The sequence below is a fragment of the Malus domestica genome, chromosome 16 (genome assembly GCF_042453785.1).
Source record: "Malus domestica chromosome 16, GDT2T_hap1".
Lineage (NCBI taxonomy): Eukaryota > Viridiplantae > Streptophyta > Magnoliopsida > Rosales > Rosaceae > Malus > Malus domestica.
The window spans coordinates 11,642,721-11,668,525 of NC_091676.1; the positions used below are offsets into that span (position 1 = coordinate 11,642,721).

General features: G+C 41.0%; 3 protein-coding genes across 6 annotated transcripts; all 3 read right to left on the reverse strand.

Annotated features, from left to right (window-relative positions):
• Positions 1-505: 505 nt before the first annotated feature.
• LOC103403539 (FIP1[III]-like protein) lies at positions 506-7,979 on the reverse strand. 4 transcript variants are annotated; one of them, XR_011577073.1, is made up of 10 exons: positions 7,344-7,852; positions 6,973-7,181; positions 6,736-6,862; positions 6,428-6,493; positions 6,194-6,325; positions 6,006-6,107; positions 5,740-5,924; positions 3,893-5,621; positions 1,095-1,716; positions 506-711 (listed from the first exon to the last, which is right to left on the reverse strand). XR_011577073.1 is itself a non-coding variant. In XM_008342381.4 (9 exons), exons 1-9 carry the CDS (start codon positions 7,716-7,718, stop codon positions 1,162-1,164), a joined length of 3,459 nt encoding a protein of 1,152 aa, XP_008340603.1. In that variant the 5' UTR covers positions 7,719-7,979; the 3' UTR covers positions 961-1,161. The 4 variants fall into 4 exon arrangements, 3 of the variants coding, with proteins under 3 accessions (XP_008340603.1, XP_008340602.1, XP_017178918.1); XM_008342381.4 differs by lacking the exon at positions 506-711 and having other exon boundaries at positions 961-1,716; positions 3,914-5,621; positions 7,344-7,979; XM_008342380.4 differs by lacking the exon at positions 506-711 and having other exon boundaries at positions 961-1,716; positions 7,344-7,864.
• A 1,196-nt stretch (positions 7,980-9,175) lies between these two features.
• Positions 9,176-11,806, reverse strand: LOC103403541 (peptidyl-prolyl cis-trans isomerase CYP21-4). Its single transcript, XM_008342383.4, has 8 exons — positions 11,648-11,806; positions 11,366-11,548; positions 11,198-11,237; positions 11,024-11,068; positions 10,529-10,614; positions 9,897-10,034; positions 9,650-9,800; positions 9,176-9,555 (listed from the first exon to the last, which is right to left on the reverse strand). Exons 2-8 carry the CDS (start codon positions 11,515-11,517, stop codon positions 9,469-9,471), a joined length of 699 nt encoding a protein of 232 aa, XP_008340605.1. The 5' UTR covers positions 11,518-11,548; positions 11,648-11,806; the 3' UTR covers positions 9,176-9,468.
• Positions 11,807-23,824: 12,018 nt separating this feature from the next.
• LOC103403638 (uncharacterized) lies at positions 23,825-25,036 on the reverse strand. The gene has a single exon (XM_008342482.1). The coding sequence runs from the start codon at positions 25,034-25,036 to the stop codon at positions 23,825-23,827; it is 1,212 nt and encodes a 403-aa protein (XP_008340704.1).
• Positions 25,037-25,805: the final 769 nt, after the last annotated feature.

A 25,805-nucleotide genomic window follows, 5' to 3' on the forward strand; every position in this document is an offset into this window, starting at 1 on the left:
CCCTGGCTAGTATTTCAAACCCTAGCTTAGTTTTCAAACCCTAGCTCAAGTTTGTGTGTTCTTTTTTAGAAAAAAAAAAAAAATTGGCCTCACAAATATTGTTTATTGTTCCTTAGGTCCGTGTTTTACTTTTTGGTACATTATGTTTTGGAATTAATTTCAATAAAATTACAGTTGATAGAATTCCACTAGTTTTGAATTATTTTAACGAGAGATAAAAGTCCAAATCCCAACAAACCTAGTCTAATAATTGGATTTGCCCAATCGACAGGGTAATTATTGCCTTAGCAGTGTGGGCTTGCTCTTACATCACAAGTCGTCATTTTACTTTTTGAAACTCAAAATTCGTTCTACATTGCCTTGTTTGTGTTATTTCCGTTAAAAATGTCAAATATACTAAATATATATCACATTTTAGTATCTTACTTACGTGTAACATGCCACGCATGATGTTATGAGAAAGATACGAACACAAACTTTAGTCTCAATCCTCAGCTCAGCCCTAGGTTTAAGGAGTAACTTGCATAGTAGGACAGTAGCTCACAACGATTTACAATATATTCAAAAGGAAATATCAAATATGTGATCAAAATCAACCGAGCTTATATATATGCCATATCAAAATAAAGAACCAGATTAAATCTGCATACAGGCAAGAGCGATATTAAACTGAATGACATGATTTTTGGCCATCTGCAACCAGCCCCATCACTTCTTCAAAGAAATAAGATTGTATGAGAAGAAATAAGATTGTATTAGAAAAACCACATTTTTACACTAAAAAGTCAATCCTTGTACTATTCAATTTACCCTTTATTTTGCCCTTATCGTTAAAACTCAAAGTTTTCAAGTATCTTTCATTAGTTTTCCTAAGAAAGAAATTACTAAGTAACCGGAAGCAGTGACTCCCTATGAAATCAGAAAATTGGTTTGCAACCCTTCAGAAAATTGTACAAATCCTTAAAGTTGAATCACCATTGGAGATTGTTATTACACCAAAGAGTTTTTTACAGGTAGGGAAAAAGTTACTAAATCTAAGTATCAAATCTTCCCTCCAATTTCACTGAAAGAGGAAAATAGAACAAATTTCTAACCTGATTCTTCATCTCCATTTCTGAGTTGTGTTTTTAAACTTTTATTGACCTGCTTGTCCAAGTCTTCCTAAACAACCTCTATACCGCCCCATCGCCTCTTTCGGGATGGCCTATGTAGCTGTGCTTCAGCTGTTTCAACTACAAGATCAATCTCAGGCTTGGACAACTTGTCTGGCTCTTTTTTCAGGATGATTGGCTCCTTAAACCGTTCCCCGCGTTTCTCCATTTTTGCCTTTGTCTCAAGAATCCTTTGGTTGTCATATCCTTCTGCAACCTTGTTCCCACTGGAACCGCTTTCTCCGGCAAACGTTCGCCTTTTCACTTTGGAAGCTGCTGCTGAATACTCAGAAGCATGTCTTCTCTGTAGGTGTGCTGTATTGAGGCCGTCTGTTACAATCTGGCCTTCTTCAACATCCATATCACCATTTTGAGCTGTAACTGGAAACTTATCAAGCCCTTTCGCATTGTTTTGGTTGTGTCCAACTTTTCGGGTGTTAAATTGGACTGTCCTTGATTCACTAGAATCCGCTAAAGTTGTCTGCTCCCCACCAATCTCTGGATCCATATTTTCCTGCCTACCATTGTGAATCAAAGTTCCACGTTTGTAGCTTCTTACAGAGGACTGCAGCGTAAAGCAAGGAAATGTCAAACATCTGTAAAATATTAGTCAACTAAACAGTAAAACAGCCGATTGGAAACATGCAGAAAATGGACCATCAACAAAATTTCGGCAAGTTCCAAATATGATCTTTGGAAACATTCTTACAAATAGAATCCAAAATAAATAAAAGAACAGGTACAGCAGTAAAAGAGAAAGACATCGCACTACGAAAAGTTTAGTATATCAAACACTGGAGTTGCATGTCCATGTATAATGCAACTACAGATGAACTAAAGACAAACTTTTAAACTCGAACGTCTAGCTTGTATTCTACAGAAGTTCTGTGGCCACAGATCCTATTAAGAAACCAAAAAAAGGGGATTCAAGGTAAAAAATGAACCTTCAATTCTAGCCTTATGAATGCCATATATTACCTCATACGAACAGCTTCATCAACAATAAGCAAGTAACATCTACCACCTATTGCATAGATGGAAGTAAGACCACACTAAGCCCGAAGACCACAAAATCTATCCAAAAGGTAACGTTCATAGTAATTTCAAGATGAATAGGGCCATAATAATCCAGAGGACATCCATATCAAATTGCCCTTATGTCTAGATTGCAAAATCACAAAACAAGGACATGTATATTATTACAATAATTAAAATAGTGTACATCATCTGCATATAAGACAGACCTTGCAACATCCGTTAAAGTGTCTTCAAATAGGTGGCAGATGTAAAAGACTTCAAACTACGGTAATTAAAGTGACCATTCAATAAGTATCACTTGTGTTCAAAGGATATCTAATCTATCAAATCCAGGAGACGGGAACTTTCTTTTTTCCCTTTGATACTAAGATTTGATCTAAGAAACACGAATATTTGATTTTCACATTGAATATTCAGTTGTTAAACTGCCTAACAAAGATTAAGAGTTCTAAATTGTCTGTACATTGTAGGGATGCTCAGACAATAGAAAAGAAAGTAAAGAGCATGACTGTCAGTAGGACATTGTACATGGCTGACTGGCAAGTCCTTGGTAGATGGCCAGAGTTTGAAGTATAAACAAACAGAGCATTGAAATACCAAAGAGACAAAGGCTGCAACTTTTTGACAGCACAAAACAAAGAACCTCAGTAAATAAAGAACGAAAGATGATAGTAAAATAAGGGAGAATCCCTTCTGTTTTCTCCTTCGAATTGGGTATGGCACAAAAGGAGTCCCACAACAACTGATGAGAAAATTTAAAAAAAATTGCAGACTAACATTGAAATCACATAAACCCAATGGTGTAAAAAAGAAGACCAAAGTTTTTGATCAAATGAACCCTAATAAATAAAAACATAAATAAACATGGAAGTAAGAACATGAAATTGTACAAAATACATAAAATGAAACTATAATATCTCCTCTATAAATGAAAGACAATTCATAAATATGAAAACCACCCAAAACTATAACAGTAGCATGCAATTACGGGTAGTGTGGAAAAACAAGCAAATTTGAAAACAAACAAGAGAATTAAATAAAATGTATGTTGGATTCATGCCTTGGGAGCAGCCTCTCCATAAATGGGGGTAAGGCTAGCCGACATTCACCTCTCCCAGACCCTGCGTAAAGCGGGAGCCTTGTGCACTGGGTACGACGTATGTTGGATTCATGCAAGTTTGCAACCTTAAATACTATAGATTCTGCTAACTTGAAAGATATCTCAAGAAACACCTATTATTATTATCCACCATCCAATTTAAAACACTATTTTACTCAAATATTTAGCATTATCTTTTGATTTGTAAGGTGTAAAGCAGTCTCACTTGCAACCTCCATGAAATCAACAAGCATGACAAGACAACTTTACCCTGAAATTCCTGACAGATAACGAGGAATAGGAAACATATAGAAGATTATACAATAATGCCTTGATGATTGACGGGAAACCTTATTCCCCCACATTACATGCTTGACACACTGGACTACAAGGCCTACCTGAACGGGAACCAACATTCAAGAACATACAGGCAACACATTACTTGACAGAGAGGAAAGTGAAAATACGATACAAGAGAAAAGGAAAAAAACAATTGAGAAAAGGAGCAAAAAATGCAATGAGATAGCATTAAAAAGAATAAGAAAGGCTTGCTCAACTCTTGTTGAACACTCATATATACAAGTACAATGATACAAGGTTTCACCTTGGGTTCCCCCAACTGTACCTTTCCTTCCCCAACAACCAAGTCAATCGAACCTCTGCACCTCAGGGCTGTCCGCTCATGCTTACCGATATACATCTTAGAACTACTATTAATACAGTGAGCACTACTTCCTTTTCTCTTCAATTCTAATCTATCATGCTCTGATAGCATATCAACATGCATTGCATCATTGTAGGAACCATATTTAGCATGAAATTTTTCATGTCTTACATATTTCTGATATGAACGGGATGACCTCTCAGAATACAATTTGTCACCATGGTGCCTGACAGTTAACTGATCCTCAGTCCAGTGTAGGACCGAGGATCGCCAGTTAGATCTTCTCCACTTAAACTGATCACTCGGATAAATGATATCATCAATTTCATCAGCATCATAACGATTATCAAACCAGTTACTCTCTTTGGATTCAGCAGAGTATATTTCTCGTTCACGTCTCCCATATCTTTCAGCAGTTCTTGAGTAAGAAACATCATTTCTTGGTGATAGAGAATCATTCCATCTTCCTTCACCTGCATGTAAATCTCTGTACAACTGATCGGACAAGTATTGATTTTCTCCATGTCTGCAATATTCATCTTCAATTTTCCCAGACCATGAATCATCCCAATCAAAAACAGGTTTGTCAACATATCCATCCCTTCCCCCTAAATCTCTCCTGAGTCGAGGAAACTGCCATTCATCAAATTCATCCAAAGTATTCCTTTTTCGGTCAGTAAATGAAGCACGTCTCCCAAATTTTTCTCCCACAAAGTCATCTTCATGTTTATAACCGAAACAGCCACCACCATGGTTGGGTATTTTCTTAAACTGCAGTTTGTTGGCGTTCCTTTTAAATTGTGCATCCCTTTCTTTAACAGTGGGTGGGGAATACTTGGAGTGCCAGCCTCTGGACTCCCTGCTCGGGAGAAGACTCCTCTCGTTAGGGAATTGTGTTCTTCCAAAACGATGCCAATCTGTATCCCTATCTTCACAAAAATACTCCCTTTCATTCCAGTTTTTTCTGAAAAATGGACCGACCTTGTCTTGGATATTGTGACTACCTTTTCTATCCAAATAATTTGTTTTAGCAGTATGAACGTGGTTGTCAGCATGTCTTCTACCATAATGCCTTGATTCTTTATAATCTGAAATATCTTCTCCATCACTACAGCCAAAATCTGGCAGAATTTTCTTCCGTCTGCTAGAATTCAATGAGCTATCTCTGTCATAAAGGTCGTCCATTTCTGAGGTGGGGGACGCATCATCATTAATATGAATCTTTGGTTCAACAACACTGTCAAGCCTCCTTTGCTGATGTTTATGCTCCTTTCGAGCAGGACTTTTATGCATGGAGTAATCTTTGATATCAACTATTTTTCTCTTGATGCCATTGCTTTTTGGGTTCTTAAAAGATGATGTGGCAGGAGTATTAATATCTTCTGGATCAAAATGAACACTATTCTTGGATGCCTCATAATCACTTTCAAAGGAAGTGGGGCTAAGTTGATCGTCATCACCAAGTGATAATTGTGCTTCCATCATGCATTGATCAACATATAAAGTATCCCCACCAACATTGTCCTTTGTTTTATTTGTAATTTCTGTAGTCTCCAATGAGACAGCATTCCCCTGCCTATAGTCGTACCCATCCAGATCAACATACTGGTCATTTCTTTGATCAGAATCTATTGTCATTGGATGAGTGGCACTGATCCTCCGGGAACAACTGATGATATCACAGAAAACTATATGAATTACATGTGCCTTCAGAAATCATAATTAACTTTATATATGGAACCTAATAATTGAAATATTTAGGGCCCCACATATAACAGAATACAAACCTGTCTGCTATCCTTGTGTTTCCTTCTGGAGTTCCAACTGATAAATCATCTTCTTTGGCAGGAATAGTTCGGTTACCATTAGCATTACATTCCACATTTTCAGATGCCTCATGTGCCGTACAATTTGTATGGCCCTGTTCCTCACCAGAGTTCGTGGTTTCCTCAGTGCCGTCCTGCACCGCAATCTGCCCAATCATGCAATTAGTGATAAATGAATATAAGGTAGATGCAACAAATCCATCTGACAATTCAAAGTGAAAGCCAACCTGTATCACAACATCAGAATCCAAACTACGTGGATGCCTACCATCAAAAGATGGTTGGCGTTCAACCATACTATCTTCAATCTGAATTGCTCTTCCTTTTGGCTGAAGAAATCAAGGGCCAAGTCATAACATCTCAAACCAAGTTTCTGAATACAAGAATCAGAGAATAGTAATAAACTGCGACATACCAGTTCCAACTCTCTGAAACTGGAATCAGAATCTCTAGATGGAGGAGCAAACTTTCTTGGTCCAGCATTGTTCGTTTCTTTATAAATAGTTTCCTGGGCGAATTTATCATACTCAGATCCAGCTTCTTTAGCCTATTTTATGGAAGGAAGATATTAGTGGACATGTCAACATGTAAAATTTGAAATACTGTTATGATGATATAACAAGACTCCCACACGATTCAAACTAATAACCTGATAAAGTTTTGAAGCTCTTGAGACAGGGATCCTAAACTGCATAGATGTTAGCCGTAGTTGTTCCTGTGATGAATTTTAAGTATTAGGATTGTATTTACTAAGAACTGTGTCTAAGAAAACAAATGAGAACCGGTTGGCCATATGGCAAGACCATTAATGGCACAACCACAAGTTACATTGCATAGAAAGCTTCGGGAAAAATCTATTTCAACCTGCCAGAACATCCAAATGGGAACTAGAAGACTAGACTGAGACACTATTTTTACATCATAAATTTGTTTGCAAAGATAAGCTATTTCATTTACCAGGGAGATACAGTACTGTTTCCAACTGTCCTCTTTCAAACCGAAATTGAAATAATCTGTTACATCAACCTCAGGATACCTCCATGGCTTCTCCTCAAACGATTCAATGTTGACGTCAAGTATGGTCCTGGAATACAGAAAACAAGGACAACAATGTGTCATAGACTATAGTTCAGTTCAACATTACACAAAAATAGTCATTCTGCATATTTAATATTTTGTTTGTAATCTACTAACCGGTACCAAGGAAGTCTGAAACCATATCTATTTTGAGGCACCATTTGATTAGGTGTATCACCAATACAACTAATCTGAGAGCTCAAACCCTTGCGTTGATAGCACAAACTGTTTTCATGGTCTCCTCTAACCGACATGGAAGACGCTGAACCCACAGCCTCACTGCCCTTTCCATTGCTTAGAGAAGTTGGTCCTTGAGTCCTTATGTACTGCACAAAGCACCAAGCATCTATGAACATGAACAAATAGTTTTCATTATCGAAAGCAGAGAGATTCCGTTTACACAGAAAGATTCTGAATACTAAAAAGTTTCTGTGACCACTGATTGAAAATCACTAGTTTCAAATTGATTTAGACAAAAAAGATAATACCTTGTACTCTTTCGTAGCCGGAAACCCATCACTATCCTCATCCTCATGCTCATCATTCTTCACGCGCCCTCGGCCGCCATTTGGAAACACTTTGCCCTCACAGTCCTCATCATTCAGCACTATTTTCAGGTCATCCTCGCTATCACTTCCACTGTAATCCTCGTTCTCCTCCAAAGCAGAAACTTTCTCGCCCAACTCCTCGCAGTCAGAATCGGTTCCAGGACTAGTGGTTTTCGCCTTTCCATTATCCTCACTGACATCTTCTTCTGGTTCTGTGTAAAAGTGAGCGAAGTCCGGTGCGCCATTCATGGCCGAATTGGCCTGCGCTTCGACGCCGGCATATAAATCCCCGAAATCATCGTCAAAATCCTCCATAAATTTGGAAACCTGGAACTGAAGAGGGGAAATTTTCCTAGAATTTTGCCTAACGGTGATGGAGAACAGCCATTGGCGACGAAATGATAAGCTTTGGATGCTTTGATGAAGCAAAGACTGGAGCTTGAAATAGTTTCTGTGACAAAAACCCCCCCCTTAAACCCTGAACCCCTAAAACCCTAGTACGGCCACTGATTATTTATTTTATTATTATTTATTTTATTGGATGGACTTACAAATTATGGCCCGCCTAAAAAACACAAAGAAACCGCTAAAATTGCTGATATGTTTATATTAGGGCTCAAGCCTCAAACCAACAACACTGCTCACAATCAAGATGATAATTAACACTAATGCGACACGGCAAAACCCGTGAACTTAACGGATGTATTCGTTTTTAATATTGGATAAGCCTTAATTTGAACATGTCAGTTTTGTGTAGCAACATGTCGTGTACGATTCTTCTATAAATTATAAAAAATAACCGTTACGTATTCAGTTTTCATTATAACACAATTAAATGTACCAATATTAAAAGTAATCATGACACCTTTTGTTTTCATTATAACGTGATCAAATACACCATTAACTATATCTTAAATCTAGAATTTTACGGTGAATTGTTTTCATTGTGTTATCCCACAATTCCAACTTACCAAATTTAAATTATAATTTCCATTTGCTCGGGGTTGGTTTGTTCATGATAGTTCACCTCACCCAACTTTTCCGATTTACTGGAAAGGGATTTAGTCATACATAACTTTGTCTCTAAAATTTCATGGGCATTGGAGATAGCCCTATAGACAAAATCTAATTTGTGATTTTCGATAATCTTTTTATAATATTAGTGTTGACTTTTTTTTGGGGTAAAATAGTGTTGACTTTTGTAAAATTCTAGGTCCATAAATTAGCAAAATAAAGTACAATAGAATAGATATTGATAAATTATATTCCACAGTCGCAGTGCTCTGAAGAAACCAAGAACTGGTGTGAGATCGGTATTGAGTTAAAGTTCACTTTTGGATTTTTTATTTTTTATTTTTTTTGTTTTACAACAATATGTTACACTAATGGAGGAAAGTTTTCGATTTAATCACACAATAAAACTGTCATAATCATGTTGTATAAAACTCGTCATCCATAAATTTCAAACCGGTAATTAGCCACGAACTGCTGGTCCGTTTGCTGAATCTTTACACCTCATTCGCACCAAAAATTGTATTATCAACTAATTTCTTTTTATTATTCTTAAGCTGCAGAATTGTGACTCAAAATTATCGTTAGGCCCTCAAAACTGTGACTCAAAGTGATATTCGACTCACAAATTAACAAAAATTAAACCTACAAAAATAAAAATACGTATAGAAACAAGGTGCAACATCTCCATTACAAAACTGCGGAAATCGAAACCCTAACCTCCGTTATGTCAAACAATTTCGGGTGTCGAAATACCATGATAAGAACGAAATGAATCATATCAAATAATGATAGCACAACGATTACCACAACAAACTTACATATCAGATTAGCTGCATGGTCGTATTTTGTCCACCCCACATATGGAACCTATACCTAGAAAATTTTATCAAAACTCCCCCATCCCCCACCGCAAATTACAAACCAAATCGGGAGAGGTGAAGGCGGGAAAACTGGATGGGGGTCATCAGAAGCCTAAATGATGTACTGCAAGAAGACGCTCAAACCAGCAACCATGCTATGCAGGAATACTTCACATTAGATGGGGTCGCCCTTAGATCTCCTGTTTCAGAATCACGCTGGTGATCCCTACAGATGATTTAGGCCGATAATGTTCATCTGTATCGACCTCTTCAATTTCCTGAATGGAAGACCGTATGCAAAGCACTGTACATTAGATATTATCCAAGTCTAGGCATGATAATAAATTACCCAAGATGCACAGAATTTTATACCTGTACCACTTCCTCTCCTTTGATGACCCGTCCAAAGACAATTAGCTTATCATTTAAATCTGGTATTGGTGCAGTTGTGATAACAAGCTCAAATCCTTTGTTGTCTGGTCTAGCCTTCGTAGTTCCAAGCATAAAAGCTTCGTGCTTTGGACTACAGGTTCACACAGGCAAGAATAAGCTATCAGTTTTGCAACACAGGACCAACAGGGCACACAACAAATATATAAGATTTTTCTATGAAACAAACCTCGTAACAAGTTGACCACGAAGTTTCCCCTTTGATATCCAATCTTCAGCTGCTCCGAGTTCTTGGGAACCACCCCCTTTGATTATATAGTGCTTGATCACATGACTGAAGGGCATCCCCTTGAAGCGTCCCTTTTGACTGCAAAACTAATGCCTTAGAAGTGCCTTGAGAGCATAACACAATATTGCCCTTACAACCACAAGAACCAAGCAAGTCTATTTCTGGTTGCTACTGCTAATCAGAATATTGAAATGATATCTAATCGTCGAAGTTCTGATTTTATTTATATTTAGTGTACCAATAAAACATACACTTAGGACCTCAATGTAGCCTAGATACAAGTCAACCACGTATCTGCATCACCAAGGCTATAGAAATAACACATAACCTTTAACTTGGTGTGTATTTAATAATTCAAAAAGGAGCTACAACAAAATATATGAAATGGCTGATAAGAATACCCCTAAAATGAGAACATTTTTATTATTAGGAAGTTTCGTGTATTGGTAATTTAGCAACAGCTATGTGCTAAGTCACCCCCTGTCCCATAATTTTAACTTTATTCTCTTACACTGTAGAGAAAGAACTTCAAACCGAGAGATGATCTTCGACTACTAAACATTCATACTCACCATAAGTCAATAAATCTATCCACAACCTCTGGAGAAGCCTCCTTGAAAAGTTCCACTGTGATAGGACCCTTTGATGTATTTAGAATCTAAACAATACACAAGGGGGAGGGAGAAGAAAGAGAGTGAATAACTCGCAAGTTGGAAAAGCAGAAAGGTGAATAAAACTAACGAAAACACCAACAGAAAGTATAGGAATGAAACGCCAGCAACTTAAACCAACACAGCAATTCTAATGTATTAAAGTTTCCCAAAACTGATGGCCATCAGGTTATATCAAGCAAATGCATGATGGCATGCAATGTCCACAACCCAGATACCGTCTGAGAAAAGAAATTTGTTGATAATTTTGCGGCCTAACAAATTTAACCTCCACACCGATACAACAACCACCCCGCTTCATTAATCCTAGAAATAAAAAATTGCAGGTTCATGCAATGTGACACCAAAGAGCAAATTGGCAGTACATCGAATGTGTTAAGAACTTAAGAGACTTACAGCATAACCCGGAAGATCGTCCTTCTTTCCAAACACATCAATTTTCTGAAAAAACAAACAAAAAAAACCACCAAATTTAGTCAACTACGCATTTACTCATAATTATTTTCCAAACAAGAAGATTAATTTAATAATTAATTACACAAATGGAAAATACCCAATTGATATTAATACCTCTTGATTAGATAACTCCGACCCAGATTGGTCCAGCGACCTATGAGAGTAAATTAGCGCGCAAAACAAATAAGCAGCTGAAATTATCCATAATTAACACTATAATTACTTTCCAAACAAATTAAATTATTATTATTTTTTTTTTGAAAATACCAGTTGAAATGTTACCTTCTGGACCAATAGCGATAAGTAGCGATCAACGACAAGGCGACCAGAGCGATGATTAAATTGCACATAACTATGGTAGTGGTACTGATCCGAGTCGGCCCCTTCTTCTTCTTGCTCTGAATTAACAGCGCCTGGGGCTTTATCCGCGCCATGAGCTTCGAATTTTAACTCTAATCACGAAATCTGAAGAAGAAAAAAAAAATAAAAATTGGATGGTGAATCTTGATCGCCAAATCGATGGGAATCGAAGCCCTAGAAATGAAGTGGAATTTGAGAAGGTACCTTCGGGATTTGGGGTGTGAATCTGTGATTGAAGATTGACGGCGTGGATTGAGTTGCAGTGAGGTTGAAATGTTTAAATCGGAGAGGGAGAGAGAGAAAGAGTAAACTTTGGTGGGCGGTTCGGTTTTAACCAGTCCGTTCGAATTTTATTTTATTTTTTTGTGTGTGATTTCAAATGTTTTAAATTGGTGGAAGTAGGTGGAGCCCACGTGAGATTATTCGCTGGAGAAATGAGAACTTATATCTTCCGTGACGAAGGAATGGACGTTCGTGATTGAAACAGCTTGTTGATTTTTGAGGTTTGGCGTTGGTATAACAATCTCTCTTCGGACTAGTTTGGAATTATTGTGTTTTTATTCAAAATAGTTATTATTGTGACGGAAGAATAATAGGTAAACGTTGGGTAAATTATAGTGTAAAGTGTTTTTAGGAAAAACGGCGCATTAGGTTTAGGAAAAAGAAACAAGGGTAAGATTGTTAATATGAAAATTTTATTAATTGCCATTTACCCGCCTCTTATGAAAAAAATATATGTTTTTTTTTAGAAGCATAGATAAAACTGCTTCTGCTTTCTGTTGTTTTAGACCCGTAATTTAAAAATAAATAAATACTTTTTTCATTTTCCTTACATAATTTTAACTTCAACTTTTTTAAGAAACTGATTTCGGAAAAATTTAAGCAACTCAAAATCAGCCCTAATGTGAACCGTTGCACCTAATCACCCTACTGAAGACGTTGCCATGTACTTTTCACTATTAGAGCAATTCCACCCCTAAGACTTTGCGCAAGCACCCAGCGCATTTATCCACTCAAATGAACAGTAATAGGTCAAGGCATCTCCACCCCTAAAAAAATGCGCTGGCACAAACGATCTCCATCCTTACAAAATGCGTTGGCACCCAGCCCATTTAAAATATTTTCAAATTTTGTCTAAAAGAATAAAAAAATAAAATAGTTTTAATTTCGGATAGGATTTTTAACCAATCTCGTCACGCCACATGTCATTATCTGAACGTACTATTTTGTGAATAGATTTCCGCTAAGATTTTCAACCAATCACGTCATGCCACGTGTCATTATCTGAACGTACTATTTTGTTGATATATTTCCGATAATATTTTCGACCAATCCCGACATGCCACTGTGAACACGGAAAATTCCTGAAACGAAAGAGACAAGAACAACGCGCACAAACAAATATTTTGTATTTGATGATTTTGGGTTACAATCTCTCTCAAATTTGATCCTCTGATTCGATCTCCGTAAGGTGTTGATTGGTGGGTGTTTCGTTGATCCAAGGGCCGTCGAGGCTTAATCTTGGATGAACAGTTGGAAATTTCTTCAAAGGGCCGTGGGCTTGATCTTTGAAGGTGGATTTGAGCGGATCTTCAAGGGCTTTTGGGCTTGATCTTGAAGAAACAGTGATGAACAGATCTTCAAGTGCTTTTGGGCTTAATCTTGAAGAACGGTTGGATGTGTGGATTTGTCGACGTTTGTTGATCCAAAAGGCCGTTGGGGCTTGATCTTGGAAGAACGATGAACGAAGAACACTTTCTTCAAGGGCCGTCAGGGCTTGATCTTGAAGGTGGATGATTGTTGATCCAAAGGGCCGTTGGGGCTTGATCTTGGATGAACGGATGATGAATGATGGTGATTTCTTCAAGGGTCGTCGGGGCTTGATCTTGAATTGGTGGATGATTGTTGATCCAAAGGGCCGTTGGGGCTTGATCTTGGAAGAACGATGAACGAAGAACGAAGAACGCTTTCTTCAAGGGCCGTCGGGGCTTGATCTTGAAGGTGGATGATTGTTGATCCAAGGGCCGTCGAGGCTTGATCTTGGAAGAACGATGAACGAAGAACGAAGAACACTTTCTTGATTCTTCGGGAACCTGGATGCTTGAGAGCTTCGGAGTTTCAGAGCTTCAGAGCTTCAGAGCTTCAAGGTGTAATATGAATTGGTCCTCTCAAATGAATGAAATGGGCTTGTATTTATAGAATTTTCCAAGGCCTAATTTTGAATATAATATTCCAGATGAAATAAGTCGTTTCTGCCAGGTGTTGACACGTGTCCTATTTGATGACTTTTCCAACTCATTTCAATTTTCGTTGAGTCACACGTTACGTGTAAAATTTATGTAATACATGAGCGTTGACACTTTGATTTACCGGTCAACATTTATTTACCGAAATTTCGATGTCTACAAATGCCCCCACTTCAAGGCACGTCGTATACATGTGCTTGTCACGTGTAGGATATGCGTTTTGAAGTCCCTTACTGTAGATGTCGATCCAAGGGCCGTCGAGGCTTGATCTTGAATTGGGCTGGAGATTTCTTCAAGGGCCGTTGAGGCTTGATCTTGAATTGGGCTTGAGATTTCTTCAAGGGCCGTTGAGGCTTGTTCTTGAACTTTTGTTTGAAATTTCTTCAAGGGCCTTCGAGACTTGATCTTGAAGGTTGAAATTGGACCACAAGGAGCTTCATGTGGTAAATGATCTTTGGCTTTGGTAGTGGGTGAATTGGCACATACTTTTGTTGTGCTTGTTGACTTTCCACAGCTTTGATCTTGAACTGGGTTGGAGGATTTTCTGGATTCCTCCAATTGTTTATTTTCCACAGCTTATTCTTAAACTAGGTTTTGATTCAAGGGTGGTAAACACTTAATCTTGAATCGGACTTGTGATTTCCTCAAGGGCCGTCGAGGCTTGATCTTGAATTTGGCTGGAAACTTCTTCAAGGGCCGTTGAGGCTTGATTCTTGAAAGTTGACTCGAACACATGGCAAGCAGGCACGAGGTAAAGGTGACAACCTGTTTCTTTGTTCAATCTTTCTAATTCACACCTAAGCAGTTTGGTCAACGGTATGATCTTCAAGATTGATGAACTCTTCTTCCAGTTGGTGACTTGATCTTTAAGGATTCGATTCAAGGGTGCTGAATCGGCACGTGCAGCCCACAACGCCTAGTAAGTCGACCCAAGAATTTGAGGGTCAAAACAAGTTCACCGTCCTCAGGCAGATGCGACATCTTCTCGAGTTCTTCATCTCAGACTCTTTCTGCTGAGTTGACTGTGCATGCTGCATTCTTCTCTGCTTGTTTCTTCAGGCAGATATGGCAGCTTCTTGAGTTCCTTAGTTCGGACTCCTTCTGCTGAGTTGACCGTGCAGACCGCATTCTTCTCTGCTTGTTCCTTCTGCACCTTGTCTCCACATGCTGCAAGGTATCATTTTCACTTGCCTTATCTGTTCTTCAGGCAGATGTGGCAGCTTCTTTGAAAGTACAGCAGCAGTGGAAGGCGAGTACTCGATAGCAGTGCTAGGTAGGCAATCAGGGGAGGGTTCCAAGCAGTCGGTTCCTTACCCGAGTTTGAGTGGAAGTTCCGGCATATTGTTTTCTTTATCCTTGTCTTTGTAGGTAAGAACAAGGACAAAGGAAAGGACAGGGAGAACGCATGATATGAGATACTCTTACTTTCTACCCTGGTGATATGAGATACTTTTGCTTTGGAGTCATTGGCTTGCAGAGGTACCCCAAGGAATAAGGAACACTGGGTAACTCAAGAGGCTTCGTTGGGAAGGCATTCTCATAGATGAAGAAAGGTTCTGTATGTCTGCCTTGCTATGGAGGGTGAAGATGGACAGTTATAGGAATTTCTTTAACACTTGTAGATGTACTATTCTTTCACTCGTGTCGACAACCGTTGGATGATTGAACAGTATACTTCATGTGCTTTCTCCTTCACCGAAAATCTTCGACAAATTGCCCGTGATTTTTGCCAAGCTGAGTGTGCATGTGACAGGTGTTGACGCGGCTGAAAAAGACTGGCGCCTCTTCGATATCTGGGATCGGTGCTTCGACAAATTGCCCGTGATTTTCGCAAAGCTGAGTTTGCGTGTGACGGGTGCCGACGCGTCTGGAAAAGCAAGATGCTTCTCCGATTTCTGAGCTTGCCTCTTCGATTTTTGAATGGCATCTTCGAATTCTGAGATCGCCTCTTCGATCTCTAAAATCCCGTCGAGTGCTAATTTTTTATAAAGGCACGCTGTTCGTTTCAAAGCACACTTGAATTTTACTTGTGAAAACTCTCTTCTTGTACTTCTAAGATCTTGATTTGTCCGATCTCTTCTTCCTTCAACACTTTGAAAATGTCTGGACCCTCCGACCGTCGTTTTGACTTGAATCTTGGTGAAGAGGCAGTCCCACCTTCTCCAGACAACATATGGCGCCCATCCTTCATATCCCCTACTGGTCCTCTTACCGTTGGGGATTCAGTGGTGAAGAATGATATGACCGCTGCGGTGGTGGCCCGAAACCTTGTCACTCCCAGAGATAACAGACTACTTTCCAAACGGTCTGATGAGTTGGCTGTTAAGGATTCTCTGGCTCTTAGTGTGCAGTGTGCAGGTTCAGTGTCTAATATGGCCCAACGCCTATTTGCTCGAACCCGTCAAGTTGAATCATTGGCAGCTGAGGTGATGATTCTCAAACAAGAGATTAGAGGGCTCAAGCAGGAGAATAAACAGTTGCATAAGCTCGCCCATAGCTATGCGACAAACATGAAGAGGAAGATTGACCAGATGCAGGAATCTGATGGTCAGATTTTACTTGATCATCAGAGGTTTGTGGGTTTGTTCCAGCAGCATTTGCCTTCGTCTTCTGGGGCTGTGCCGCGTAATGAAGCCTTAAATGATCAACCTTCGGTGCCTCTTCTTCCTGGAGTTCCGCCGAGTGGTGTGACTTCAAACAGTCAACCTCCGACGTCTCTTTTTCCTAGAGCTCCGCCGAGTACTGAGACACCACCTGAGCATGAAGACTCCTTCCCGTTTGTTTGCACATTTGTAAATTTTTTTTTTTTTTTGTATGTAGAATGCAATTTTATGTAATCTTTCCAGAGAAATAAATAAAATAGATTTTATTTCTCTCAATGTAATTTTTTTTTAATTAATTTTTTTTTATATATAGAAATAAATAAAATGAACTTTATTTCTCTCAATGCAATTATTATATATATAATTTTTATACATATTACATTATATATATATGCACACACCGCACCATCATGACCCCCTTTTTTTTTAATTATATATATATATATATTTTTTTTTTTTACTTTCGGTGCTAGCCACAACCACTTTCTTTTGCCTGCACCATTCTATATCTTTTCATTATTTTTTCTTTCATGGTGCTGGCACCACCTTTGCTTTTCCCCTTTTTTTTATTTTTTTATTTTTTTTATATTTTTTCTTTGCTTTCGGTGCCTGGTGCACCATGTCTCTTATTTTCCTTTTTTTTTATATTGTAATTTTTTATATGCACATATACATACATACGTACATACATATACATACATATATATATATATATAGGATGCGGGATAGGATGGAGAGAAGGCAGGGAGGAGCCTGGTGGATGAAGATGGTGGCTTTGTGGCTGCGGAGGATTGCGTGGGCGGCCATGGAAGAGCGAGGCCCTGTCGGTGCAGCTCCGTGAAGAACGCCCCGCCCCAACACTCGATGCCACGCTTACCGTGCACATGATGTTCCCTCTCATGCCGCCATCCCGCGGACGTTGACCGCCATGAGCTTGTCGTAGTTGGAGAGGGAGGGAGCGACGATATTGGAGATGTCAAGGTGGTCCAAAGCCGAGCAATGGAGAAGTTGCTGGGGGACAGGTCCAAATGTTCCGGTTTCTGCAAGTGGAGGAAGAAGGAGGAGCACACTCACGCTCGACACGGTGTTGTATCGTGAGACAACCAACGATCTGACGGTGGAGAGCAACCGGGGATTGCAGGTGTGAAACTGAAGTTTGAAGATGGTGATGGTGAGGAGGAGGTCCGATCTGCCATTGATTCTCTCGCGGTGGTTCCACGCTTCGTCGTCTAGGGACCACGACCGCTACCTGTAGAGCAGAAAAGGTGGCGTTGAGGAGCTTGGTGGAGATCCTGGCGTCACGTTGCTTGGGGCGCGTTTCCTGCTGTAACGGCGTCCTCGCACTCAGCGCTGCTGAGCCGGGTCTTCCCGAGAGATCCGTCGCTGTCGCTGGCTCTTATGGTGGACAGGCGTTGTGGCGGGTGGTCTTGATTTGGATCCGACTTGCTGCAACTTGAGAGAGGAAAGAAAGCCGGAGCGGACACCGAGGGAGACGATGGTTTGGGATATTAATGGCTCCGGCAGAGGATTGGAGGACCATGACGGGCTCCTTTTAGATCTCATGTTGGAGAGCGTTGGGTCGACCAAACCCGAGACCAGCAGCGGCGGAATCTCTTCAGGGCTGCTTGCCGTCATCTGCGAGACCTCACCGGGGCCAGCTTCTGCTTGGGGACGATCCTGCAGTGATGAAGGTGCACTTGGTAAGGCGGAGTGCCAAGACCGGCTAGTTGTTTTGACAGCAGTCAGGCGGATGATGCAGAGTTGAGATGCCTGAGCAGGTTCGAAAGCAATGGAGCTTCAGCAACGGAGGGCACGGCCATGAAGTTTGGATGGAGAACATGACGATGGAGAAGAAGATGGCTGTGGAGATGGCACGACGTGGCGTAGTGGAGTGGAGAGAGATTGGGCCTGGGCTGTATTTCTTGTTGGGTGTCTTGAGGAATTCCGTTTTGTCTCGGGCCTTGAATTCCACCTGTTGGGCTTGGGCCTTTGATGCCATAGCCCGGATGCAGACATAACGAAACGACGCCGTCGCCGTTGATCTCGACGACACCGCAAAAGCTGTGGCTCTCCATATCAACCCCATTGCCATTGTTGCGTCTCTGAGCTTCGACAACATATGTAACAGCAATCATTAAAGGGGTTCTCTGCTCATTAACCATCTGTTTTTGAACCCTTCTGACGACAATACCACAACCCAATCTCATCGATGGCAGAAGGCAGAGAGGAGGTAGAAGACGAAGGCTCATTCTGTTTGAGAAGTAACTCACGGTTTTGGGCCGTTGAGTGCTTGCTGGGCTCACGGTCATCCTCAATAATGCAGCCCACCATTATATATGTATATATATATATATATATATATTTTATAATACATTAATAACATATGTTTTTTTTTTGGTAATAAAATTGACTCTATTTAATAAAATATTTATTTTTTATTTTGATGTGACTGAACTTGAAATTGAATATTCAAGCTGCCTACGTACCCTTCCAAAGAAAGAGATCAAGTCAAAACGTAGTTCCAATACATACATATTTATATTTTTTTTTGTGCCGTTTGCAGTTTTAACTCATGCAGGCAAGGAGCGTTGGTGTGTTTGCAGTTTCAACTCGTGCATACAAGGAGCATTTGGTGCCGTGTTGCAGTTTCAGCTCGTGCGGGCAAGGAGCGTTTGGTGCCGTGTTGTAGTTTCAGCTCATGCATGCAAGGAGCGTTGGTGTTGCCTTTTATGCTCGTGCAGACCAGGAGCGTTGACGTTGCCTTTTATGCTCGTGCAGACCAGGAGCTTTGTGCCATGCAGTTTAGACTCGTGCGGGCGAGGAGAATTTGTGAATTTTGTCAAGCAATTTTGGAGAGGCGTTCCTCACAATTTTCATAGCAATGAGTTTTGACCGCGTGATTGAAGAAGTCTTCGGGCAAGAAGTCGCGCATCGTGATGGGGACGGACGATCTTTGTGTCGAAGTTTCATCATCTTCAACATGTTCACGTTGTTTTGAAGGTTGACAAGAGCTGCTTTGCCCCCTTTTCGATTGGCGGACTTGTGGAGGAGACATATGCTTCTTGTGCAATTTCTTAGGAGTGACTTGAGTCCATCCTTCAATTTTGCTTGTCTTGGAGGATGCCCCCAGCGGTTGAGGTAAAAACTTTGAGTCGGAAGAGCCAGAAGTGAAGGTGGTATAGTTTGACTTCACCACATCGTTAAGATCTAGCTCGATGATTCCTTTCTGAGCCAGCTTCATGATGAGATCTTTCAGCACGAAACATTTTTCTGTCGGATGACTGATGAAGCGGTGGAATTTACAGTATCTTGGGTTGTCGGTACGATTCATCTCTTCCGGCCGTCTGCACTTAGGCAAGTCGATCACCTTCTTTTCCAGCAAGTCTTCTAACATGGCAACCACATCAGAGTTGGGGAATGGATAAGTTTTCTCCTCCAGCTCCTTCAAAGTGCGTCTACGCATCTCTTAATCACGAAAAGCTTCGGTTTGAATCGCCTTGCCTCCTGTGGAGATTTTGACGGGAGCTGTGTTGACCGTCATCGCTTCCTTGGTGGGTTTCCATGCGGCCTTTTCCACCTTTGTCCCAAGAACTTTGTCGTTCTTGTAGTCGGGGATCGGTTCTTTCTTCCCATGATGGGCGATGCTCAACTCCATGTCATGGGCGCGAGTAGCCAATTCCTCGAAGGTCCGCGGTTTAATGCCTTGAAGGATGTATTGCAAACCCCATTGCATGCCTTGGATGCACATCTCGATTGAAGAAATCTCGGAGAGTCTGTCCTTACAGTCGAGGCTTAGATTACGCCATCGGTTGATGTAGTCTATGACTGGTTCTTCCTTCCATTGCTTCGTGCTCGTCAGCTCTAGCATGCTCACAATGCGGCGGGTGCTATAGAAGCGGTTGAGGAATTCCCGCTCTAATTGCTCCCAGCTGTTGATGGACTCGGGCTCTAGGTCTGTGTACCACTCAAAGGCGTTTCCTTTCAGCGAGCGCACAAACTGCTTGGCGAGGTAATCCCCTTCGGTTCTTGCGTTGTTGCAAGTTTCAACGAAGTGGGCAACGTGCTGCTTTGGGTTTCCTTTTCCATCAAACTGCATGAACTTTGGTGGTTGATAACCCCTTGGCATCCTTAAGGCATCAATCTTCTTGGAATAGGGCTTCGAGTAGAACAAGGAGGTGTGTGAGCTCCCTTCGTACTGTGCCTTGATGGTGTTGGTGATCATCTCCTGCAGCTGCTGGATAGAAAGAGATCCCATGAGTGCCGCTGCTTGGTCTGGCTCCGGCTTCCCATCGATTTTCTTCACCGGGGGTTCTTCGTCTCCACCAGCTCCTCCCTTTAGTGGATCATCATCTGGGTCGGGTTTATCGCCGTCCTGCACCTCCAGTCGGTTGACTAGTGCTGCAATCTGCAAGTCTTTTTCTTCCACAGTTCGGGTTAGCCTTGCGATTGCTTCATTCATTTGAGCCAGCTGCTCATCGATTGAAGTTGCTCCAATGGTCATGACTTGCATGGCTAAACTGTCGCTTGAATCGGCATCGGAGAGCATGGATTCGGAGTATTTCCTTGGGCTTTCCCCCCTTGGTGCCCTTAGTGAGGCTAAGGTGATCAAAGGCTCGTGCCTTGGGTGTTTTTGTTCCCTTGGCAGAGTTGATGCAGAGGTGAAAGAGGCGGCAGAAGTAGCTCTTGCCATGCTTCGAGTCGTGATGCCCAAAGTGACACCAGTTGCGACGAGGACGCTTTTGTTCTTTGCGCCGGTTGGGGGAACAGTTTGAGCCTTCCTTGATGCCATTAATTTTGGAAGTGCGCTTGAATTTCTTGAACGGAGAAAGAGATGAGAGGCAGAGATTGTCCCACCGGGCGTGCCAATTTGTGAACACGGAAAATTCCTGAAACGAAAGAGACAAGAACAACGCGCACAAACAAATATTATGTATTTGATGATTTTGGGTTACAATCTCTCTCAAATTTGATCCTCTGATTCGATCTCCGTAAGGTGTTGATTTGTGGATGTTTCGTTGATCCAAGGGCCGTTGGGGCTTGATCTTGGATGAACGTTCTTCAAGGGCCGTGGACTTGATCTTGAAGGTGGCTTTGAGCGGATCTTCAAAGGGGCTTTTGGGCTTGATCTTTGAAGAACAGTGATGAACGGATCTCCAAGGGCTTTTGGGCTTGATCTTGAAGAACAGTGATGAACAGGTCTTCAAGGGCTTTTGTGCTGGATCTTGAAGAACGGTTGGATGTATGGATTTGTCGACGTTCGTTGATCCAAGGGCCGTTGGGGCTTGATCTTGGATTGGTGGATGATTGTTGATCCAAGGGCCGCCGGGGCTTGATCTTGGAAGAACGATGAACGAAGAACGAAGAACGCTTTCTTCAAGAGCCGTCGGGGCTTGATCTTGAAGGTGGATGATTGTTGATCCAAGGGCCGTCGAGGCTTGATCTTGGAAGAACGATGAACGAAGAACGAAGAACACTTTCTTGATTCTTCGGGAACCTGGATGCTTGAGAGCTTCGGAGTTTCAGAGCTTCAGAGCTTCAAGGTGTAATATGAATTGGTCCTCTCAAATGAATGAAATGGGCTTGTATTTATAGAATTTTCCAAGGCCTAATTTTGAATATAATATTCCAGATGAAATAAGTCGTTTCTGCCAGGTGTTGACACGTGTCCTATTTGATGACTTTTCCAACTCATTTCAATTTTCGTTGAGTCACACGTTACGTGTAAAATTTATGTAATACATGAGCGTTGACACTTTGATTTACCGGTCAACATTTATTTACCGAAATTTCGATGTCTACAGCCACATGTCACTTTCTGATTTCATGAGTAGTGTGAACCCAACATTCACACAACGTAATATCTTCAATGAGCTTCCACGAAGACATTTTTTTCTCTTAAAGTGTAGAAAATATTGAAATGTAGATAGTATAGAAAGTGTAGAAAATATTGAAATGTGGTGTAAAGGTGGAAGATGAGGGTTAGGTATTTATAGGAAAAAATTTAACATTTTTCAAAATTTTCTGTATTTTTTAATAATTTTTCTGTATTTTTTTAATAATTTTTAATGAATTTTAATATAGTTAATTAATCTGGACCGTTGGATTTGAAAAATATTCAAATCCAAGAGACAGGGAGTTGCCGCGTGGCCAACGATCATATTTCTGACTGTTGGGCCTTTTTTTTTTTTTTACTTTTTTGTGAAAAAAGGTGGACCGTTGATCTTTGATCCGACGGTCTATTTTAAAAGTAAAATTTAAATTTTTTTTACCGTTGGAAATCCAATGGCACAAAGGGAGCCACGTCGCCAACTCGGGGTGGGAACTGAGTGTGCCTGCACGCGGGCCCGCGCTCTGAAATCCTGTCGGGCACTCGCGCCACGCCTCCGTGAAGCGCACGCGCCAGGCAAACAGCCCAGCTTCTTGCTCAGTCTCTTTTGGGCTGATCCAGAGCCCAGCTCGGGCTGGGTACCAGTCAAATTGAGGGGGTGGACTTGGTTGACAGGTGCTGGCCTTGTTTTTGTGCTGGGTCCTGGGCAAAGTCCACTCCGGTGGAATTGCTCTTAATATCAAATTTTTTTACTTAGAGAGGAAGGCAAAGGCTACAAATATAGAGAGGTCCATTACTCCATTTCCTCTTCCAAAAAGTCACCACCGTTCACCAAAAAAAAAAAAAGGTCCTGCTTGATTGAGAGACGATCCTACGGAAGTTTCCCCATCAATCAAGGGCTCACATCACAATTTCTTTCCATCTATTAGAGAGATTTTCAAAATACTTGGAATACATTCGATATACTAAGTGTTACAATACAGTGAGAAGTTTTTTTTTTATTAAGTGTCAATCCACTTGTATTATGACACTTGATGCATCGAGTTATGTTCTAGGCACATATAAGTTTCCATTTATCGGTCTTCTATTTGTTCAAGAAGAAAGCAAGAGGTGATAAATAACATGTCATTTTGTGAAAACTGCAAACTGGTCCATATTTCTGAATACCAAATTCATTCAATCATTCATTTCAAGATGTAAATTTGCAGTTCCATCTGTTCCATCAACACCTAGAAATGGTCCAAGTCATAAAGTCAAATAGATTCAAACAAAGAAATAGCGAACAATTTCTTCATGCATCCACCATGTCATCTTTATACCTCAACATTAGTGGACTACTAATATTAGTAAACTTTTTACCATATCACAGTTTAACGTTAATTTTCGTATTAATATTTTCATAAAAACATGCATTCACATGGTATTCGTAGACAGTACCATTTTGAGAAAGTTTTGTTAGTATTTCTCTTAGCATTATTATTTTGTAAATAGATAGATATTACACCATTCCACCAACCACTTTAAACAAAGTGTTGGGAAACAAAAGCCAATTTCATAGGCTTCATAATACAAACCATTTAAGCTAAACCATAACTCAAATAACCAAACCCCAAAATCTCAGTCTCTCTTAAACAATTCGGAAGTCTTTGAACTTTGATGCAGCAAAATTCTTGACACAAAAACCATCCAATTTTCTTCAAGTTTATCACATGAACCACTGGTGCACAGCAACTCCCTGATCCCTCAGCCTCCCATACAAAGCAATGCATTCCCAATAAGCCCTCTTGCTCCCACCACTCCTCCCACTCTCCCACCATCCATTGTTGCACTCCAAGAACAACTCATCCACCAGACGGATTGTCCTCTTCCTCATCATCTCCACCACCACTTCCGCTTCCGCTTTCATCACGACATAGTCCTCTTCCCTCACATTGTCTTTCAACCAATCCGAAACGTCGTTTTTAGGGGCGGTTGTACCCTCTTCAGGCTCTACTTCGAGGTTGTAGACCTCAAATCCTTGGTTCTTTTTGGGATATTTTTTATGGAACCATTCTACCACGCCGTGGTTTTCCTCGTTTAGGTCTACATTGACAAACACTCGGCGGTTGTAAATGTCGAGGGAATCGCCCAACAAGTCAGGGAGGAACTTGATCTTGTTTAAGTACTCATTTGACTTGGCCAGAATGTGCCTCGGTGGTTCCAGCAGGACGTCTTCTAGACCCTCTAACACCGTCTTCTTTTCCTCAGTTTCTAATTGGAAAAGCCGCCGGGATGTCACGGGCAAGTCATAAGCCAGACTGATCTTCCTCATTGCCACGAAAGTGGAAGCGTATCGGCGGAGATACACGATCTTGTAATTTGGTTTTGGCCTAAAGGCATTTGAAGGATCGTTGCCCATTGGAACGGCAATTATGCCGCCAATCTTCAGAATGCGATCCGCAAATTTAGCATCGGCCAAGTTGAATGCGAAAACGAAATTCATAGACTCGTCCAAGAACGAGCTCTTTCGCACCGAATCCGAATCTACAACGAAATCAAATCCATTGAGATCAAAAGGGTGAAGCTTTTGAATCGCACCGGCATTGCCAGGAGTCACAACGAGAGATGTATCACCCTTTCTGCGGAGGCCTTCGCCGGCCAAATCACGAAAAAGCAGACCCAACTGCTGGAAATTGAAATTTTTGGGTTCGATATTCGAATCTAAATGGGAAACATTTAATCCCCTCAGAATTGTCCCAATGCAGGGCAGTGTGAGAATAACCAAACCCAGAAAAACGGAGCGCGAAATAATCCGCAATACCTTGGAATCTGGAAGATTGATGACAAAGTAAGTCTCGGATTCCAATTCCATCCGTCCACCATGAAGGTGCTTCACCTTGTTATGATCCTTGGCTGCAAACCCGCCAGCCATTTCCATTTACTCTGTTAATTTTCAACTCTTTTGGCACCGAAAATCCTCGAAAAGCTCAGCGAAAGCGATCGGATTGAAGAACAGCTCGAAAAGCCGATTTGGGGAGTACCCAGGTGCGAAAATGTTTGAAAGATTGCGAATTTGCAACGTTTGTCACAAAGGAATCAAAGGTAAAAAAACAACAGCGAAGAACATGATGGGATTTAGCGGGCGCAGAACCTGGCGGCGGTGTGATTAGCACCCACGAGGGCCACGAAGGAGTTTTTACACCATAGAAGTAACAGCTGCCTCATCCTCTCAACCTCCATTGTCGTCTTCTCTATCATAAACTCACTCTCTCTCTCCTCGGTTCTCTCTCTTGGATTTTTCACAAACCAGTGGGATAAAGGCGTTTCAGAATCTTACCCAGATGCTATTTTGCGAAGGATCGTCATCTGAAAGCCAGCCGACCGGAGCGGCGGATTACGACGGGAGAGACGGAGGGAGAGAGAGCGAGAGAGAAAGGCAGAGACTTCGGAGAGTTTATGAAGGAAAAGAGAGAGCTTTTCTGGATCTGTGATATGATTGATGGGGCAGGAATTTGGGCGAGATGGGATTGGAAAAAAAGAGGCTTATTTATAAACGGAATTGAAAAATATGGGGAGAAATGTGAATTTGCATTACCGTAGGAGTAGTAAGCAAATTGCTATTTTTGCGATTCTGTGTTTGGGCCGCGTTCGGCCCACCTAAATCTAGAAAAGTGGGAAATGGATGAGGGATATATTGGGATGGATGG

Coding starts and splice junctions, on each gene's coding strand:
- LOC103403539 (XM_008342380.4), bottom strand. CDS start 7,718: ATGGAGGATTTTGACGATGATTTCGGGGATTTATATGCCGGCGTCGAA. Junction 6,863..6,972: donor TTCAGACTTCCTTGGTACCG/GTTAGTAGATTA, acceptor TCTGTATTCCAG/GACCATACTTGACGTCAACA. Junction 6,494..6,735: donor AACAGTACTGTATCTCCCTG/GTAAATGAAATA, acceptor AATTCATCACAG/GAACAACTACGGCTAACATC.
- LOC103403638 (XM_008342482.1), bottom strand. CDS start 25,036: ATGGAAATGGCTGGCGGGTTTGCAGCCAAGGATCATAACAAGGTGAAG.
- LOC103403541 (XM_008342383.4), bottom strand. CDS start 11,517: ATGGCGCGGATAAAGCCCCAGGCGCTGTTAATTCAGAGCAAGAAGAAG. Junction 11,238..11,365: donor TATCGCTATTGGTCCAGAAG/GTAACATTTCAA, acceptor TTACTCTCATAG/GTCGCTGGACCAATCTGGGT. Junction 11,069..11,197: donor CGGAGTTATCTAATCAAGAG/GTATTAATATCA, acceptor TTGTTTTTTCAG/AAAATTGATGTGTTTGGAAA.